This window comes from Suricata suricatta, chromosome 7 (assembly GCF_006229205.1).
Source record: "Suricata suricatta isolate VVHF042 chromosome 7, meerkat_22Aug2017_6uvM2_HiC, whole genome shotgun sequence".
NCBI lineage: Eukaryota > Metazoa > Chordata > Mammalia > Carnivora > Herpestidae > Suricata > Suricata suricatta.
In genome coordinates this window covers 32,924,719-32,945,271 of record NC_043706.1, presented here as the reverse complement: position 1 = coordinate 32,945,271, position 20,553 = coordinate 32,924,719, and the positions used below count along the sequence as shown (strand labels likewise).

The 20,553-nt window shown below is 50.7% G+C and overlaps 1 protein-coding gene across 5 annotated transcripts; it reads right to left on the bottom strand.

Annotated features, from left to right (window-relative positions):
* Nucleotides 1-941: 941 nt before the first annotated feature.
* Nucleotides 942-20,516, bottom strand: DEF6 (DEF6 guanine nucleotide exchange factor). Of its 5 annotated transcripts, none has more exons than XM_029945602.1 (11): nt 20,051-20,283; nt 10,334-10,474; nt 9,533-9,718; nt 7,704-7,940; nt 7,475-7,621; nt 4,758-4,866; nt 4,284-4,582; nt 3,095-3,261; nt 2,772-2,970; nt 1,739-1,829; nt 942-1,535 (listed from the first exon to the last, which is right to left on the bottom strand). In XM_029945602.1, the coding sequence occupies exons 1-11, from the start codon at nt 20,144-20,146 to the stop codon at nt 1,309-1,311; spliced, it is 1,899 nt and encodes a 632-aa protein (XP_029801462.1). In that variant the 5' UTR covers nt 20,147-20,283; the 3' UTR covers nt 942-1,308. The 5 variants fall into 5 exon arrangements, with proteins under 5 accessions (XP_029801462.1, XP_029801465.1, XP_029801463.1 ...); XM_029945605.1 differs by lacking the exon at nt 20,051-20,283 and adding an exon at nt 18,105-18,843; XM_029945603.1 differs by lacking the exon at nt 20,051-20,283 and adding an exon at nt 15,740-18,063.
* Between the last annotated feature and the right edge of the window lie 37 nt (nt 20,517-20,553).

Sequence of the window (20,553 nt, the reverse complement as noted above, 5' to 3'; positions counted from 1 at the left end):
TTTGCATTAGGGGGATGAAAAGGAGAGAGCATGTCATCCTGGATTCCCACTGAAAGTAGAGGGTGGGAAGAGCCAAGGGCAGATGTGCATTTCGGAAAGCCCATTCAAGCAGCCATGGGGAAAAGGATTAGCAAGGAGACCCAGTTATTGAGCTTGTCCAGTTGGGAGGGGATGAGGGCCAGAGGGCCTTGGATGAGATATGGCCCCAAGAGGGTGTTTCAGAGTGATCAAGACAATCCAATCAATTGGACTCAGAGACTGATTAGATAGGAGGCAAGATGGAGAAAGAGTCAAAGGTGAGCATGCAGGAGGAGGAGACAAAGGCCTTAGATTAGCCACAGCAGCAGCCGTGACCATGGAGAGGGACTGACAGCTGTGAGAGAATAAAGCAGAACCTACCACATTTCATGAGAGTTTTGCATCAGGGGGATGAGAGGAAACAAGCATGCTAGATCCCCAGATCTCTGTCTTAGGTGACAAGGTCAGTGAGTCCAATAATATAGAAAAAGAAGCAAGTATGGAAAGCTTTGGGAAAGCTTTGGACCTCTGTGAGCCTTAATGTCTCCACCTGTAGAATGAGAATGAAAACACCCAGCTCTCAGGGTTGCCATGAGAATTAAATAGCAGGGAAATTGTGGGGCATAGAACAGATGCTCAGTAAACACTTTTGGGTGACACTAATAATCCTTGTTCATGTGCCGAGCACTTGATCCTAACAACAACCCTATAAAGTGCATATTATTATTATTCCTATTTTACCAACACGGGAACTGAAACACAGGGAGGTGAGCAAACTTGACCGAAGTTACCCAGGTAGTAAGCGGCAGAGTGTACTTTCCTAGCCACTGCACTCCACTTCACTCCTTCTGAGACCTATAACTGCACTTGAGGAAGGAAGAGAGGATGTGGCAGGAGAGATGGATGACAGACTTGATCAAGGATTCATTCCAAGGGCAGTGTTTATTTAGAAATTGTGCCTCTACAGCTTGGTGGCAGTCTGAGGGCACATGCCATTGGCTTGCTTGCTTGTTTGCTCTCTTTTCCAGCCCAGGGCATAGGGTCCTTGGGGTTAAGATACAGGATCAAATTCTCAAGGATCAACATCACAGACAGCCTCAGCGGTCAGGGGCCTAGGGCTCGTGCCAAAAATAAACTAGGCTCCATTCTGGACTGCTGCATGGTTGGCGGGCCTGGGCTCCTGGCACCAGGTCCTTGGCTCCCTCTTCTGCAGGGACTGGCATCACCCACAGGCCAGCTGTGGCCAGGTTCTGGTGGGTATGAGGTTGGGGGTGGAGAGGATAGCAGAGGCTAATTTTCCGGTGGTGGGTCCAGTTTATCTTCCTGAGGGGTAGAAGCCGAGATGGGAGCCTCCTCCCCACCATTGAGGGACTTCAGCTGCTGCTCACTGCTGCTGGGTGAGGGGGTCCTGTTGCCCTGGGATCCCCAGCGGGTCAGGCGCTTTAGGGAGGAGTCACGGCGGGCAAGTGGAAGGGGCTGGAAGCCTGTGAAGGAGCTGCTGGTGGTGGGACGCTTGTCTGGCAGAGAAAAGGCAGACATGAGTCAGGAGAAAGGTGTGCGCAAAGGGGAGAGGTTGAGGGGCCTTGCCTCAGGCCCTTGGGGTAAAGGAGAACCTCCTGACTTTCAACCCCCTGCAGACTCTGTAGATCTGCAAGTACCCCTTTCTCCCTCCCCATCCCTCCCCACTCCAGAGAAAACTCCAAGGTCTGCCCCTTCTCACCTCCCGGCTCAATTGGATGCATGAGCCGGTTCATCTGAACATTCCAGTGTTTCACATTGGTGCTGGCCTGGCGCAGCTTCTTCTGGGCAGCCTGTGGGGGGCAGGGCCAGAGGGGAGTGGGTCAGAGACAATATCCTAGACAGGGTGCCTTGACCCTTTCAGGTTCGCAGGCCCCTTAGAATCTGACGAAGGCTGGTGATCATCTCCCAGAAAAACTCACGCTTGTTCATAAAGAGTTATATATGTGAACAGAGTTAGCTCCCAATTTCAGGGGTCTCATGGGTCCCCAAAGGGTCAAAAATCATCATGATTATAGTTTCCATTCATTAAGCAGCTAAGATGTGCCAAGTATACTTATTATTTTAGTTAACCTCCAGAGCAGAAGGGAACAACAGAGAAGGGCAAGAGGTTAAGGGCAAGGTTGGCCCAGGGACCAACGTTGAGCTGTAAACCGCCACACCACACCACCTTTCTAGGACCTAATGTCAAAGCTCCTTCCGCTGCTCACCCAGCCATTAGCAGTGGCTTTAGGGTGAGGGAATCACAGAGGAACTTTCTGTTTCCATGTTCCCTATTTCTGTGTTCACATTTTTTACTATGACCATGTCAGCCAACAAAGCGAATAAAATAATATTAGTTAATAAGAACATCAAAAATTTTTAAAGAGGAACAACTACAACAATTCCTCTTTATCAGAGATTAGAGCCAATGTACAGAGACAGCAAGGTAGGTGCTTAGAAGAATAGGAGGGAAACATTTTGCGCTGATCAATAAATATGATGAGAACAGCAGCTAATGTTCCCTCGGCACCTGCTACATACGAAATACCACATATCATCTCATTTAGTCTTCATAACAACGTTGTTACCCGTCCCCTTTCCCGGGAGGACTTGAAATTCAGAAAGGTCAGGCAACCGGCCTGAGGTCACACAGCCGGGAAGGGACAGAGTCAGGGTTTCAGCGAAGGCTCCAGGTCCTGCAGGTTAAGGCGCTCACCCGACCAGCCTTCACCCTCTGCCACCGGAGGCCTCACCTCCACGTCCTCGTCGGCCCTCTGCCGGTTCTGCCGCACCTCCTCCAGCTGCTGCTGGGCTCGCTGCAGGGAGCGGCTCTGCTGCGCCATCTCCTGCTGCAGCTCCTGCTTCTCCTGCTGCGCCCGCTCGATGTAGCGCTCCTGCTCCTCCTTCAGCTGCAGCAGCTGCTTCAGCTTGTCCTCCTCTTCCTCCAGCAGTCTGCCAGACGCACACTGTGTCGTCTCCACTGCCGAGGCGTCTCGCGGGTGCCCGGCCAGCGGGACACGGGGGAGTCGGGGTGGGGGTGGGGTGGGGGGCCAGGAAGCGCCCTGCTCAGTCCTACCTGGTCTGGGCCAGGCGCACGGCCTCCTCATCCCGCCGCGCTTTCACCTCCAGTTGCAGGGCCTCCTGAAGCCTCTGCTGCATCTCTTCCAGCTCTTGGATGCGCTGCCGCTGCCGGGCAGCCTCCTCCTTCTTCAGTTCCATCTCAGCCTGCATGGAGGCCCGGGCCTGCACGGGGACACAGAGCCAGGTCCACAGGGGCACTGCGCGGGGCAGGGAAGGTAGCAGGTATGCCTCCGCTAGGCTGGCCCAGCCAGCTGTCTCCCGGTAAGGGTCTGGGGAACTCCTTCATGTTTGGAGTTTTCTGATCTGACCCCTTTCCGGGAGCCTAATAGGTCAGATAATGGTCAGTGAACAGATTCTACGTGGGGGAAAGGGGCTCAAGTCACCTCCTGCCTCGCACCAGCCTTAATAATTAGTATTGTGTTTTAATATTAGGCATTATAATTAAGGCTGGTGCGAGGCAGGGAGTGACTATAATTATAATAATTGTTATAACAACTGAAGGTGTTTCCTCACTTGATCCTCACCATACCTCTATGAGCACAGTTCTCTTAGCACCAACATGTCACTGATAAGTAACTGAGGCACAGGCTGACTAACTTGCCTGAGATCACGAGGCTCCTAAGGGGCAGAGCTGGATTGAATCCAGGTGCCTCTAACTCCAGCCCTAGATCTCTTAAATCCTGTATCTAATTGCACCTACACGCCTAGTCCGCCTCCGCATTCGTCCCTTCTTCCCATCCTGCGTTCCCCGAACTGGTTCCACTGTAAACATGGATCAAGTCTAGTCCAACCTAGTGCAGCATTAGTCCAAACTCATCTCCAACCTCGGGGTCTTTAGTTGCTCCTCTCTCTAAGCCCCGCCTCCAGCCAAGGTGACCGAACCAGGCCCCACTCTACAACCTACAGCCTCAGCTCCAGCCTGCCCCATCATCCATCTCCAGCCATCCCTCTGCCAGGTTCCTCCCGCACCCCCACCCCTTATCCCGCCCCTGGCACCGGCCGGGTCCCACAGGTTTATTTCAGAGCACAGGCTCCATTCCCAGGCCCTCATTCCAAGCCCCGCCTCCGCGCAACGCCTTCCCCAGCCCGCGGGCTCCGCCCCCAAACCCGCCCGCGGCCCTCTGCTCTCGAGCCGGGTCTGCGCATCTCTCAGCTCTCGGTCCCCGGCAGGGTGCGGGCCCCACCTGCTCCGCCTCACGCAACTGGCCCTCCAGCGCCTGCTGCAGCTCGCGGTGCTGGGTGCGGCGTCGCTCCTCCTCCTCCTGCAACAGGCGCTCGGCCTGCCGCTGCGCCTCCTGTAGCAGCTCCAGCTCCTGCAGCTTCCGCTCCTTCTCCTCCTGCAGCTGCTGCAGCCGCAGCAGCTCCTCCTCCTTGGCTGCCCGGCGCCGCTCCCGCTGCTCCCGTTGCTCGCGCCGCTTCTGCTTCAGGTCCTTGTGCAACGACGTCTTCCCCTCCGCCTGCAGCCGGATCGCGGTCTGGATGGCTGCGGCCGGAGAGGGAGGGGGTCAGCCGGGGGCAGCGGGGTCCTTGAGGTGGTCCACCTCCGGAAAGAGGCCTTAGGAGTTGCTCGAGTCAGTCTCCGGCCTCCCGTTGGGCAAGGGTGGATACCATCCCCTTTTCACCGAGGACGCGACTCAAGCCACCCCGCTAGCACTCACCAGCTGTCCATTCCTGGCGCTGGCGCGTGTCCGAGGCGCTCATCTCGTACGTGCGGGAGGCTGTCTTCACACAGAACATGCAGCGCTTCCCCTCTCTGTCCGGCAGTACCTGGGAGAGGGCAGGTGGTCCCGGATAGGCTGGCCTCACTGGGGTCAGGGCCACACCCTCCGCAAAGACGCTCCAGCTCCATCCCCTACCGGTCCTTGCTGACCACTCACCCTGGGCACCGCTCCTACTCTGCCAAGACCCTGGATGGCTTGGCATGGGGGTTAGTTAGGGGAGTACTTGTGTCTCCCGCTCTTTGGAGATAGGTTGGGGCTATTTTCATCTTGGTTTCTTTCCATAGGGCCTAGCATGTAGTCCATTACTGAATGCTTAGGCAGATCCTTCTGGAACACCTCCTGTGACAGGGTCCTCAATATCCAAATCACTCATTTTCACATAGCCCTGCCTGTTGAGAAAGTACTCCATTCATTCGTTCCACAGATAGTTTGGAGAGTCTACTGAGGGCGGCTCATTGTTCTAGGCATTTAGGATATGGAGGTGTGCCTAACAGACCAAATCCCTGCCTCCCCTAAGTTATATTCTAGTGGAAAAGAACAGCTACCATATATTGAACTTCTTATGCTCTAGAGGCTGTACTAGTGTTATATATGCATCACTTTTTTTCACATGTCCCAAAAAGCCTTGCCAGGCAGGCATTCTTGGCTCCACTTTACAGAAAAAGAAACTGAGGCTCTCACAGGACCAAGAGCGTGCCCAATTCACACTGCCTGTTGCGGGGGGGGGGGGGGGCTCCGCTTTCTGCCCAGATCTATGCTCTGTCCTCAGTGACACCTGGTTCCTTATGTGACAAAAAACGGGTAGAGCCTAGGATGGTTATAATAATGATTTTTTTTAATGTAAAATAACAAATGTTGAGAACGTAGACAAAGTGGAACCCGCATATGCGGCTGGTGAAAATGTAAGAATGTATGGCTGCTATAGAAAACAATTTGGCTATTCCTTAAAAAGTTAAATGCATCACCATATGTACCAGCAGTTCTGCTCCTCCATGTGCACCTGGTGGAGTGAAAACATATGCCTACCCAGAAACTTCTGAATGGATGTCCAAACCAGCATTATTCACAGTAGCAAAAAGACCGATACAACCCATTGTCCGTTAATGAATGAGTGGATTAACAAAATGTGGTCTGTCTACACAATGGAATATTATTCAGCCATAAAAAGGAGTGAAGTTCTGACCCATGCCACAGCACAGTGAACCTTGGAACATTACGCTGAGTAAAAGAAGCCAGTCACAAAGGGACAAATATTATATGATTCCAGTCTACTCCAGGTTCCTAGAATAGGCAAATTTATAGTGACAAAAAGTAGAATAGAGGTTAGCAGGGGCAGAGGTGGGGGAAGGGATGATTTCTTTCCTAATGGGTAGAGAGTTTCTGTTTGGGATGATGAAAAAGTTTTGGAAATAGTGGTAATGGTTACATAACATTGTGAAGGTACATAATGCTATGAACTGTACACTTAAAATGGCAAATTTCATGATTATATATGTGTTTTTACCACAATTTAAAAATATTTGTTTACTTATTTTTGAAAAAGAGTGAGACAGGGAGAGAGAGAGAGCAAGAGAAAGAGAAAACATGAGTCAGAGAGGGGCAGAGAGAGAGGGAGACACAGAATCCAGAGTAGGCTCCAGGCTCTGAGCAGTCAGCACAGAGCTCAACGTGGGGGTTCGAACTCAAAAGCGGTTAGATCATGACCAGAGCTGAAGTTGGATGCTTAACCAACTGAGCCACCCATGCGCCCCTTACTATAATTTTTTAAGTTTATTTATTTATTGGGGGGGGCAGAGAGAGAATCCTAAGCAGGCTCCAGACTGCCAGCACAGAGCCCACCTGGGGACTTGAACCCACAAACCTGAGCAGAAATTAAGAGTCAGACACTCAACCGACTGACCCACCCAGATGCCCGCCCCCCCCTTTTTTCTACTACAATTTAAATTATTGTTTTAAACCTCTAAAATAATAATAGAGCCAAGGGAGGGAAAGGAGAGGAGGAGAGGGATGTGGGGAAAGATGAGGGAGATACAAAACAGATGAACATAAGGAAAGGGAAGCAAAAGTAACATAAAAACAGGGAGGGGGACAAAAACATAAGAGACTCTTAAATATGGAAAACAAATGGGGTTACTGGAGAGGTTGTGTGTGGGGGGGTGGGCTTAATGGGTAAAGGGCATTAAGGAATCTACTCTTAAAATCATTGTTGCACTCACTATATGCCAACTAACTTGGATGTAAAATTTAAAAATTAATTACAAAATAAAAAAAAAGATGAGGGAGGTTTCGAGCTGCCACAGGGAGTGGAATTTGGGTGAAGCAGGAAAACTTTTCAAGAGGATTCATGAACATTTTGCTGTGTAGTGTGAGGCATCAGCCTTCTCTTCTGAAACCATTAGCAAAATTCACATTACTCACCAGTGACTTTAGAATTTGCAGTTTGGGGGTTTGTTTGTTTGTTTGTTTGCATAAGTGCTGGCATGGCTGAGAATGGCCTTGAGGCTCCAGGTATATTTGGGTTACATTCACTTAAGCAAGAATTTGTCACTGTGGCTTGTCTCCATTTTCCCTCCTCCCGACCCTCTTGCCTTTACACCCCACAGGTGCCCCTCTGGGCCCTGAGTTGTGCCCCGCCCCTTCCCCGTGTCCCTCACCTCCACGCAGCACTGTGCATCCAGTGGGATGGTGCCCCTTTTCTCCTTGCACTCTTCACTCCCAAAATAGCAGAGGCAGCTGGGCTGCAGCTGGAACCAGCGTTCTGTCCAGTTCCTCCGCAGGTGCCCTCGCTTCCACAGGTAGCCCTGCCAGCCAGAGCCACGTCAGAGGCTTCACCGCACCCCCCTCCCCCGGGGGGTCCTCCTCCAGTTCCCAGCTTGGCCTGACCTGCTTTAGGACGTCTTGGATGAGCTCCTGGTAGACCTCATGGATGGCCATGCTGAGAGTGTCCCGCCCCACACCTCGAAGGCAGCGCCCTGAGTTGAAGAGCTCCAGGAACTGCCAGACGCTGAGCCCTCCGCTGGTCTGGGCCGCCTGGGCTTCCTGGGCCAGCAGCTCCTCCAGCTCTCCCAAGCCCACCTCCAAGCTCATGCTGCTGAGCACCTTCTTCAGCAGGTATTCCACCTGGAGGAGAAGGAAAGCCTGGTGGCTGCAGCAGGCAGTGTAACCTGCGACAATACCAGGGGGTGCCCCCTCTGGCTCTCCAGGGTCTAGACAGGGGCGACCAGGCACAGGGAGTGGAGGGCCAAGAGGACTAAGTGTTGGTGGAAACCAGGGTAGATTTGGGAGGGGATCCTGGAGCCCCAACCTCAATCCAGACATCCCCTTCTCCTCCCCAACCTCCAGTCCCACATCCTACTCCTTCATGCTTTAAATTGAGGGCAGGGTGAAGGCCAAGGGCTGGGGGCCAGGCAGAAACAGCAAGTCATAGAACACATCGGAGGGGGTACAAGGGCCCTCTCATCCAATACCCTTACTTTGCGGATGACAACACTGAGGCCCAAAGGGGGAAGTGACTTATTCTAAATCATACAGCAAGTTAGTGGCAGCCAGAACTCGATTCGGATCTCCTGAATCCCGTCTGAGTCCTTATTCCAAGCTCACACCCCAACCCAGAGGATCCTTCCCTTATGGGAGGTCAGGGGGATTGGGGGTGGGGGTAAGCAGGGCAGGGACAGGAAACCTGCTACAGAGGAACAGGAAGTGGTGGTTGGGGTACATCCTGCTGCAGTTTGTTCATACATGTTGATCACAGCAGCAAGCAGCCTTCTGGCCAATGAGAGGCCACCTTGCCCTGATAGGAGTCTGACAAGGGTGCCGAACCAGGTGTGTAGAGAGACACATGTCCTTTTCCTGCCCCTGCAGCTTCTTGTGAAACTTTCTCACTCTGGAGGCTCCTGGGTCTCAGCTGGGAGTGGGGTGGGGGGGGGCACCCATTCAGGGACTGGATATCTCCCTCACCCTTCCCACACACAGAAGCAAGGAGACAAATCTGAGTGCAGCTAGATGTGTGTGCCAGGACTTGTAAACACAGAGAACCCCTCCCCTCTATACCTTAAGACCTAAATTGACCCTGGCACCTTCACAGCAGCCAAAAGGTCAGGAGAAGGCTGAATGGATGGGGGAGAGAGGTGGGAACTAGGGGTGGGGGGGCCCTGAGGTGAGTCAGTAGAGGCCTGCACTCCCAGCATACCCTCTCTGGAGCCCTGAGTTGGGTTGGCCCTGGCTGTCCCCTATATTACAGAAGACAGGAAGGGAAAAAATCTAGAACCAGAGCCAAATTTGGTTGCCCTCCTGGGGTAACTGGACACTATCCCAGGAAAGTCTCCCTTCCTCTCTTATAGTACCCTTCTCAGACTGCTACGGTGCCTTAAATCCTGCCATTTGATCTTAAATGGTTTTCATTTTTAAATGCCCAGTAAGGTATCAGGCATTTACAGCTCTGTGTAAATAGAATCTACAGGTCATTTTTCTACTTTGAGGATTAACAGAGCCTTGAAGGAAGTGTAGTTTTGGTTCTCCTGGGGAACGGCACAATTATTCTGATACGGGCAATTCTAGGTATCTGGGGATAGCTGGGGGCGGAGAGGCACCAGCATGGGAAGACCAAGAAGAAAGGGGTTGTGGGAAAGCAGCAGAGGTGATTTGGCTTCCTTCATGGTTTTACTGAGGCCTGGCCCCAGTGATTCAGTCCCTGGGGCTGCCATCACCCTCACCTCATCAGGAACCATGATCAGAGGGTACTTGTCCTCAGACAGGAAGTTGAAGAGGCACCAGAGGCGGAAGGCATCCTCATTGGAGAGCATGCTGTTCCCGTTGCTGTCCACCCGATAGTTCTTCTTGGCCGTCAGGGTCCAACACAGCTCATCAAAGTGCTCCTTAACGAAAGCCCCCTCCTCCACCTGCCACCAGGCCTGCATGTCAGCCCAAATGGCCGCCCCATCCCTGCTCTACCACCAAACAAGCCTCCAGCAGCTTTCTTGGGGCCACCTATTCCCCTGCTCCCTACCCTGCCAAGTTGGGGCTCTAACTTGAGGAATCCCTGAGCTGCTTACCAAGTAACTAGCTGATTCCACACCTCCCCCACCAATCCACACCCACCCAAGTCCTCTGCCAACAGAGAAGCTCTAGCCCCTCAACCCAGGGGAGAAGCAAGGGGAGGCCAAGGGGGGGATGGACAATCAAGAGAAGAGAGTGACACCCGGGAGGAGCAGGGGAGGACACAGCACTGGGGGAGGCTGGAGAGCCTTCTGTAAAGGTTGCTGCTGGAAATGGGGAGTGAGCCGAGGCAGGCATGGGGCACAAGGGTGCAGGCTGGGATAGAGGTGAGGGAGATGGAGGGCAAGTTAAGGGAGGTAGGGAGGGGGCAGGGGGCTAAAATGTGAAGGGCAGGGATGAACAGTAGGGACAGAAGTGGGAGTTTATAGGTGGGACGAGTTGGGGCGGCAGTGGGTTGGGATGCTGGCCAGACTGGGGGGTGGAGAGAGGTCAGAGGCACCCCCTCAAGCTAGCCCCACCTTGTCCAGGATGTACTTGTTGAGGTAGGGCATGTACCCCTGGCTGGACACGGGGCCATCGTCATCATCTCGGAAGTGCTCCTCCAGAGCCACAGGGTCATGGGGGATGTGCAGGACTGTGTACAGGTTGTGGGACAGCACCTGAGACAGAGCAGCAGATTGCCTTCCTGTGCCCCAACCGAAACTGGGCCAGAGAGCTGCTCCCACCGCCCGGCTTGTCCCCATTCCCATCCCAGCTAGGTCCTCTGCACACATGATTCAATTCAAAATAACTAAAACTTATATAGTTACAGACAACAGAATACTATTCAGCCGTAAAAAAAAGAAAAAAGAAGGAAATGTTGCCATTTGCAACAACATGGGTGGAACTTGAGGGCAATATGCTAAGTGAAATAAGAGAAAAATATATACCATATGACCTCACTTATATGTGGAATCTAAAAAACAAATAAACAGCTCCTCCCCCACAAGCTCACAGATACAGAAAAAAGATTGGTGTTCACCAAGGGCAGGGGGTGGAGGGTGGGGGTGGGATGGGTGAAAGGGGTCAGAAGGTACAACTTCCAGTTATAAAATAAGTCATGAGGATGTAATGTACAACATGGAGGCTATAGTTAGTAATATTGCGTGCATATTTGAAAGTTGCTAGGAGTAGATCTTAAAAATTCTCATTACAAGAAAAATTAGTTGTGTAAGTATGTATGGTGACAGATGTTAACTAGACATTTCACAATATATACAAATGTCGCATGGTCATGTTGTATACCTGAAACTAATATAATGTTATATGACAATTATACTTCAATAAAAAACAAAAACCAAAGAAACCTAAAACTTATACCTTTACTATGCACTAAGCACTGAGTGAAGTACTTTACACATAATTCATTTAACCCCCATAACAACTGGTTATATCCCCATTTTACAGATGAGATGAAAGAGCTGGGCTTCAAACCCAAAGCAGCCATGTTCTTAGCCACTTAGTCAGGTAGGGATGTCCTTTTTCTACAGACAAGGACACTGAGGTTCAAGGGATTCAATAATTTGCCCAAGAATTCACAGTAAGCAAGAGTCTGGGATTCAAATCCAGCTCTGAAGATCCCAAAGCCCAGGTGCTTCCCAGGATGTGGGGCTATCAGCAGGGAGGTGGCCGTCACACCAGGGAGGAAGCCCTGAATTTCTCATCATGTCCATCAAAGACTCACTGTTCAGGCTGCAGTGTGCCTCGCTCCGGGGGAGGCAAGTGCGGTTCCAGTCACTGCCCTTCAAAGATGGAAGGGAGCTGGAGAGCGCTCAAAGAAAGGTCATGAAAAATAGTCTGTGATAGGCAGAGGCAAAGGCCTAGAAGGGAGGGTAGCCATGGTGGTGTGGAGGGGAAACACAGGTTGGTTGCCAAACCTATAAGAGCAAAGAGGCTGAAGTTTGAACAAGAGCAGGAAAAATTAAAACTGCCTCGGGGTAATTCTGTTATAGCACTTATCACAGAGGGAATGATTAAAATAGTCATTATTGCACACCTACTACGTGGCAGCTGCTGTTGGAGGTGCTCTCTATACCCCATGTCTAAAATCCACAACTGTGATACAGTTATAATTAACCCTGTTTTATTTTTTTAATTTTTCCCTGTTTTTTACTTATTTTTGAGAGACAGAGACAGTGTGAGCAGGGGAGGGGCAGAGAGAGAGGGAGACACAGAATCTGAAGCAGGCTCAGGCTCTGAGCTAGCTATCAGCAGAGCCCGACGCGGGGCTCGAACCCACAAACCCTGAGATAACGACCTGAGCCGAAGTCAGACGTTTAACCAACTGAGCCACACAGGCGCCCCAATTAACCCTGTTTTTCAGATGAAGATGCTACCCCTTGGAGAAGTAAATGGCAGAGCTGAGGGCCGGAACCTGGCTCCAAAGGCTCCCTCTCTATTAAAATACTGACCCTGAGACTCTTTCTCCAGGTAGATGGTAAACTCTGGAGACAATGTTCCTGATCCTCTCTACCACCCGGCCCCTGTGTCCTCTTCTGCACACCGAAGGCAGTCAACAAAGGCTGTATTTAAGGGCTGTTTCCACCCAACAGTTAAGCTTAGGATGAGGTCCTGAGGCAGGAGCTGGCAACATCCTAGATGACACATTTGCCAAGTCTTCACTTCTTCATTCTCTTGCGAGAGGAGATGGGGAACAAAGGATTGACACTTTTCCCGGTATTCTGCTGGGCCTCAGGCTCGACTCAGCAAAGAGGGAAATTGGAAGACCCAGCAAGAGGGTGTTTCTTTTTTTCCCTCATTCTCCTCAGGGCAGCCATCCCTGACCCCCACCCCAACCCCGGTTCCCAGGCTCTTCAAATCATGTCGTGTGCCATCTTTGCTTTGCTTCTCTTGTTCTAGAGGACATCTTACGTTTCTTCCTGATGAACTCTGACCTCTTCACCCTTATTTGGTTACAGAGCCCTGATTTTTCTTTGAGAAGCCCCCATTCTCAGTATCTGTGGTAATTGACCACGAGCGCTCGGTTCCTACCTGGGGGCAGGAGTGGGTACATCAGTCACAGTGATTGGCTGAGGAAAAAGGGCATGTGACCAAACTTGGGCCAATGAAAATCAGCCATACCATTTGGGCATTCTCTAGTGGAAAGAGGTATACTCCTTCTATGGAATTTGTTAATCTACCAGAAAGGTAGAGAAACACCTTCATTCTTTACGCATCAGTTTCATTGTATAAAAAAAATGGGATAACAACTGTTATGTGGAGAGGCTGTGAGGATGGAAAGGATTATGGAGAGTGCCAGAGTTACGTCCGCACAGAGCTAATGTAGTTCTCTTCCTGCATGGAAAGTGCAATTAAAAAAAATATTTTTAGGGGCGCCTGGGTGGCTCAGTCGATTAAGCCTCCGACTTTGGCTCAGGTCAGATCTCACGTTCGTGGGTTTGAGTCCCGTGTCAGGCTCTGTGCTGACAGCTAGCTCAGAGCCTGGAGCCTGCTTCCGGTTCTGTGTCTCCTTCTCTCTCTTGCCTCTCCCCCTCTCATGCTCTATCAAAAATAAATAAAAACATTTTAAAAAATTAAAAAAATATATTTTTAGGGGCACCTGGGTGGCTCAGTTGGTTAAGTGTCCGACTTCAGCTCAGGTCATGATTTCGCAGTCCATGGGTTCGAGCCCCGCTTCAAGTTCAGTGCTGACAGCACAGAGCCTGGAGCCTGCTTCAGATTCTGGGTCTCCCTCTCTCTCTGCTCCTCCCCTGCTCATGCTCTGTCTCTCTCTGTATCTCAAAACAGCTAGGGGCCTTCAGTAGGGGGACAGGCACACCGTGTCATGGGACTATGTGTGGTTGGAAAGAGTTGACGTCAGCCACTTGTATGCTTATGGGCAAGGGGTTTAACATCTCTAAGACCTTATCTCCTCTGTGAGAATAATAAGGGGGCCAACTCCAAAAGGTTTTTTAGGGGTGCCTGGGTGCCCTCGGTTGGTTAAGTATCCAACTGAATTTTGGCTCAGGTCATGATCTCACAGTTCATTAGATGGAGCCCAGGCTCCCTGCTTGGGACTCTCCCTCCCTCTCTCTCTCTCTTGCTCTCTGCCCCTCTCCCGCTTGTGCTCGGTCTCTCTTTCAAAAAAAAAATAATAAATAAAATAAATAAACAAACATTTAAAAAATTCCCAGTGGTGCCTGGGTGGCTCAGTCCGTTAAACATCTGACTCTTGGTTTTGGCTCAGGTCATATTCTCATGGTTTGGTGGTTTCAAGCCCTTCATTGGGCTCTGTGATGGCAGCACAGAGCCTGTTTGGGATTCTCTCTCTCTCTCTCTCTCTCTCTCTCTCTCTCAACCCCTCCTGCACTCACACTCTCTCTCTCAAAATAAATTAATAAACATAAACAAATAAATAAATTTCCAAAGGGTTTTTTAGAATGAAGAGGTTAGCATAGCACCTGGTACAAAGTTCATTGTTTAATGAAAGTTGTGTGTTATTTTTATTATTATGCTTTTATGAACACACGTGGAAAGATATGTGTAATATACTGGCTAGTGAAAAAAAGCAAGCTGTAGAGGGGAATGTTTGTAAAATAAACGTGTGCCAAGATTAGGTTGAGCAGTGTTAATAGGTTGAAATGATAAAATGTCAGCAATTTCATATGGCCCAACCTAATGTGTTTATTTGTACGTAGGAAAAATCTAGAAGACTCAGCAGACTGTTAAGAGCTATCATCTCACCATCCTTCCCCAGGGGAGGGGAGGAACTTTCATCATCTTTAACATAACATTTGTCTTTGAATTTTTTTAAACCAGTAACATGTTTTACTCAAAAAAATTTCATCTCCTTTAAAATTATATTCTTCTACACTCTGAATTCTTTTTTTTAACCAAAAGCATATGTTTTTATGACAAAAATTTAAAACCATGGAGATAAAAAAGAGTGCCATTAACCACTGTTATTAGTGTACCCTGTTATTAAGTTGATCTAGAATGACATTCATATGCTATTCCCTTTCAGTGTGAGCATTTCTGGGTGTTCTATATTCCTTGAGGGCAACAAGGACTCCAAGCTCAGGCCTGATTCCAGAGCTCAGTACCATGTCCCCCACACGATGAATGTTTTTGTCTGACTCCTCAAATCTAACTTACATGCTCCAATGCTTTCCCATTGTTCTCAGAGTAAAATTGCAAGTCCTTCCAGAGGCTTCAGGCCCCATATGACCCAGCCTGCTGCACCTTCTCTGACTTCATTGCTCTTGCTTACTTCTCTGCAGCTACTCTGGCCCCTTGACATCCTCAGGCCAGGCACACACTGACCTCAGGGCCTTTGCACTTGCTATCCCTCCAGCCTGGAACACCCTTCTTCCAGGTCCAGGCATGGCACATACTTTCTCCTCATCTAAGTCTTTAACTTAGATGTTACCTTCTCAAGGAGGCCTTCTCCAGACCACCTTATTTAAATCTATAACCCCATCCCTCTACCCCAACCCCCCAACTCTCTATCCCCATTTCTGCTTTATTTACTCTCATGTCATTTATTATCTTCCATCACATGATACACTTTTATTTATTTTGTCATCCGTATTCTCTTACTAGGATGGCAGCACCACCACGGGAGGATTTTTGTCTGTTTCATTCACCACTGTATCACCAGGTCTGGCACATAAGACACTCAATAAATATGTTGAATGAAATTAAAGGCTTCATGGGAAGACATGGGAGAAATGCAAAAGTCAGTCAGACACGGACTGAATCTCTCTGAGCAAACTAACCTCACCGGGCCTCAGTTTTCATCTCTCTAAAAACAGGGGTCAAAGAGATGCCGTGCAAACTCCCTCCCACCCCAGGATAGAACCTGCCGCACAGCAGCACCGCTGTTGGAGCTGCTTCTCACTTCGGGTCCTTCGTCCACACTGTCCTCTGAGGGATACGTTCCTCACCTGTACCTTTTGCCAGTGGAATCTGAGGGGTCCAGGACAGAGGCTCCGCTCCCTGTGAGCCATCAGGTGTCAGGGCCAGAAGCAATTAAGGCTCCAGACACTCAGGGCTCAGGGCCTCTTCCCCAGAGAGCTCGGTAGACCTCAGACTGCCAGGCTTCCTGTGCCTGGGTGCCGGTTGTGGCTAGAAGTGGTGAGAAGGTGTGACCAGGGGAGGGTCAGGCTGGGAAGGAAATGGCAGGGGTGGAGGCCAGAATGCTCAGGAGCTCACTGGGCTGATTTCATCAATCCTCAGCTCTGGAGGCAGGGACTCTCATTATCTTCCTTTCACAGAGGAGGAAATCAAGGCCTGGGGAGGTTACGCATCTTACTGGAAGCCTGACCCTAAAGCCCCACTCTTGATCTCTCTGTTACGTTAGCTCTGGCTGAGCACCAGAGTCACCTGGGGAGCTGGTGAAACTGAAATACGCTGGGGCCCGCCCAGACGTACTGACTCAGAGTTTCCAGGGGTGGGGTCCGAGCGTCTGTAGTTTTCACAAGCTGCCATTCAGGCTCCCTCATTGAGGACGCTCACAGTCTTGTCCTCCCAACCCAGGCAACCTCTGACCTCTGAGTTGGCAGCCACTGACCTTTGAGACACTTCATTTACTCAGTGTTTCCTGTGAAGGCATGTGGGGAAGGGGCAGGTGCCAGGGCCCAGGGTTCCAGACTTCACTCAGGAACTCAGATGTGAGGGGTTTGGGAATCTATAAGAAGCACCTAGTCATGGCTGTGGAGACAGTGAATAATCTCTTTCCTAGATGGCCTATACTTTTTTAAACGTATCTTGGTGCCAGGTACCAGATATTTTTACATTACACAGATCCTTTTAAGAGTTACTGAATGTATTTTTCTCAACCAGCAGGTACTAAAGTTTAACTACTATCAGGAGGGAGGAGTGCTCTGAATGAGTTGTGTGCCTGCTGAGAGCAAGAAAGGGCTAGGAGGGGCTGAGGGCAGGCACCAAAGGAAAGACAGGCTCACAAAATGGAAAAGAGAGGCTGGATCAAGGATCAATTTCACCTACTTGATGTACTTTGCTAAAATTTATTTTAGTAGAATATAAAACCCTTTTTATTTTAGTAATCTAGCTGGATAGCTTGGAGATCCCCAGTTCATCCCACTGTCTTTACCGATGAGAAACTAGAAGTTCAGAGATGGAGCTGTCACTGGCCCAAGGTTACCTAGCTGGGGAGCAATAGAAGTCCAGGCCTATGTGACTCTAAGTCAAGTGCTCTGCACACCATGAAATCATCTTCCCGCTGCCCGCCATCCTAGGCTGGGGAGACCAGCAGTAGGTAGAAGTCAGAACAAAAAGGCTGAAGATCCCAGCCAACAGATAGATTCCTGGACTGGAGTTGTTCTTAACCTCCCCTCCACAGAGAAGGCTGCCGTCCCTCTCCTGATGCGGAGCCTGAAGCTCAGGAGCCTGGAAAACCTAAAAGAGTAAGTGGGGAAGGCGGCAGCTCCTGCCGGTCAAAGGGAAGGGGTAGGCCTGCTGGCTCCTAAGATCTCATCAAGCTGGAGACTTACTGCTCCATCCACATCCCCAATCGCAGGCCCCTCATTCCCAGTTCCCAGCTAATCTCCCACTAGGCTCAGAACCAAGGCTGCTCCCCTGGGGGAAGAAAAGTCCTCAACTCCTGAGAAATTTTGTGGTCACTCTAAATCCATCCTGGGCAGCAGTGCCATTCATATTGGCTAATTGTACTTTCCTCAACTCAACTGGACAAAGGCCATTGTACTTTCTACAAGAATTCAGAGAGAGGAAGATTCATTTGCTCTGTCCTCCAAGGCTTCTCTTCTCCAGAGAAAACAATCCTAACTCCTTGGGGAATTTCAGAGGACTTGCTAACAGCCAGTGGCAGCCCTTCTCCCACACATCAGGGAAGTGGTGACTGTCACAGACAGGCACAGCTTGCTGGGCTGGTTCAGTTCTCTGGCCTGGTCCCAAATGAGGACCCTAAGGCCAGGGACAGTGTCAGTGAGGACAGATTAATCCCAAGACCTTTTCCCTTCTCTCCCAAGTCTTTTCAGGGGTAGGGTTGGCCCCATTGGTATATCTCTCATCTGCTTCTTCCTCTGGCTTCTGACCACTTCTCTATTGCTCCTTTGCCTTTCCGGCATCCCCACCCCCAACACTATCACTACTTCCTCCTATTCCAGTATCCACCACTATGGTCTTGGGAAAGACCTGCCTTCCTATCTTTCTCTTGTGTGAGGTGGGCCTTACCACTTCTGCCCTACCCACCACCTGGCCCAAGACTCCCACCACTAGCACAGATTCCCAGAGTGGACACGTTTTCTGTTGTGTGGGGGAGACATCTACCTTTGCTCCTGTGTGGCCAAAGGCTGCTGGCAGTGGGCTCAGTTTGAGCTGTGATATATACTTCCCTGCAAATACCCAACCTGTGGGGATGGGGGGGGGGTGGGCATCGATCCAGCTGGAGGCCAAGAAAAGAGAGTCAAGTTAGGAAGACTTACTGGCTGATAGCCAGGAAAAGGGGACCTACCTGAGGGCTGTACCTTCCATAGATAGCCTGGAGAGGTTATAGGAACTACGGGTAATGGAGAGGCAGAAAATGGTATCTTGGAGACAACAAACTATGGAGGTTGGGATTGTTTCTATAAAATATTTAAGAGTAGGAGGTGGATGTAGGGCAAAATCCAAGGATGGATTTTGGATGATCTACTTTCTCCTGTCTATAGTGAAGCCCCTGCTAGATGACATGATATGCAAAAAAAGGATTTAAATGGAATGTAAGGAAGAACCTGCCTATTGAGGAATCCTCCCAGATGATCAAAGGTGGTAAGGGACTATCTTTCCTGGAGGTCAGGAATAATTTTTCGGAGGCTCATAAGTCTGGCTAAGGGGTAGAATATGGGATATGACCAGTTTGGGACATCCAAGTTTATTGCACTGAAGTTCAGCAAAGTAGGGGTTGAAATGAGGGTAGGGCATAGTGCCTATCCTGCCTCATTCATCTCTCCCAGGTTTTCAGGCACCTCCTACCTAATCATTAAGAATGGAGGTTTCCGGGATGCCTGGGTGGCTCAGTTGGTTAATCAGCCAACTTCAGCTCAGGTGATGATCTCACAGTTCATGAGTTTAAGCCCCACATCAGGTACTGTGCTGACAGCTCAGAGCCTGGAGCCTGCTTCCGATTCTGTCTCCCTCTCTCTGCCCCTCCCCAACTTGCACTGTGTCTCTCTCTCTCTCTCTCTCTCTCTCTCTCATAATAAAAAACAAATATTAAAAAAAAATAAAGGTTTGAGGCTACATTCCGCCTTTGGGGGTGCCTAGAGGGACACCAGAAATTTAGGGCCTAGCTTCATGCCAGGCACATAGTTGCTCAGTAAACATGTGAATTGAATGAACGATCCCTTAAGAGGGGCCACAGAAAGCTGAGGCTTAACCTCTTCCTATCTCTCAGTGTTCCCTGGTTCCAGGGGTCTAGAGCCTTGCTTTCCCCCCACTAACTAGAGTGGAGAGGCCACACTAAGCTAGGACTAGAGAAAGGAAGGAGAGAAACTTTTTGGTCTCCCAGGAATTGTCTAGGACCAAGTACTGAGCCATACGTAGGACAATCACTGATGGAGCTCTTCCTGGGCTCAGATTCCACCCGCTCCCTCCCTGAGGTTCCAAGGGCAAAGGGAACAGTGTCCCAACCTGGTGTGTGGGAGGAGGGGAGGGTGAGCTGGGCAGTAGCAGAATGGGGTCTTGGTCCTTGGCCCTTCCCAGTGCTGTTGCACCTAGGAGACAGGGTTCAGAGGAGCTGTTCTCTGCCAAAGGTGACCAAGTGGGCCTGGTGTGGAACTGGGAGAGGCTCTTTAAGCCTCTCTCTCAGTTCTGGGAGGAAGTGACTGACAAGTAGTGGCTAACTGTCTCTCTTCAAAGCTAGGAGGAAGCAGCAGGAAGGAGTAGGGTGCGTGCCCAAGCTTCACTCTGGGGAGACGTGTGCTTAACACACGGAGTATGGGATGTCGCCTGGCCTGTTGGCCTTCAAAACCGAATGATGCCACCTCCACCCTCCCGAGAGCTGGAGGGGTGGGCAGGCTCTGGGTAAAACCTCTGCACAGACCTCCCTGGGGCCTCAGAACATGGGCAGCAGCATCTACCAGCCTATGTTGTCCCGCTTACTCAGGACTGTCTCCCCTCCCCAGGCCTGGGCCTCTGGATGGCTGAGTGCCCGGGGAGCAGCACAGCGTTCATGCCTGGCTCCTGGGCTGCAGGCGCTGATGAGGCATGTCCCCTGGGCCCCGGGTGCCCCTCACCTTGAGCTGGGACTTGGAAACCTTGCCGCTCTTCTCCACGTCCAGGGCGGTGAAAGCATACCAGATGGACTTAAGCAGCTCCTTGCGCAGGGCCATGGCTGAGGTGCCCGCCCGGCCCGGGGGCGGCTCTGACACCGAGATCCGGTTTCAGGAAATGCAAACGGCTGCAAAGACCGCAGAGGGGCCAAGGCGCGGAGCAAGAGCTCCACCTGCCTGCTTGCATGGGGCTCCCATGCTGCCTGGAACCAGCCTGCTGCTCTTGCAGTCAGTGCTCAGTGGCCCCACTCTCTGCAAGGGACCTGGGCACCAGACCGGGGAAGGTAAGAGCCCTGGTTCTGTTCAGTGCAGCTCCCTGGGCGTGAGGCCCTTTAGAAGCCTCCTCAGCCCTAGAACCTTCTGGGCCTTCCTGCACTCCCAGAGGCAGATTGCTGAGGGGAAAAAGCAAGTCCACCCCGACTTTAGAAGGGTGGCGTTAGCGGGTATCCTGTCTCAATTCTATACTT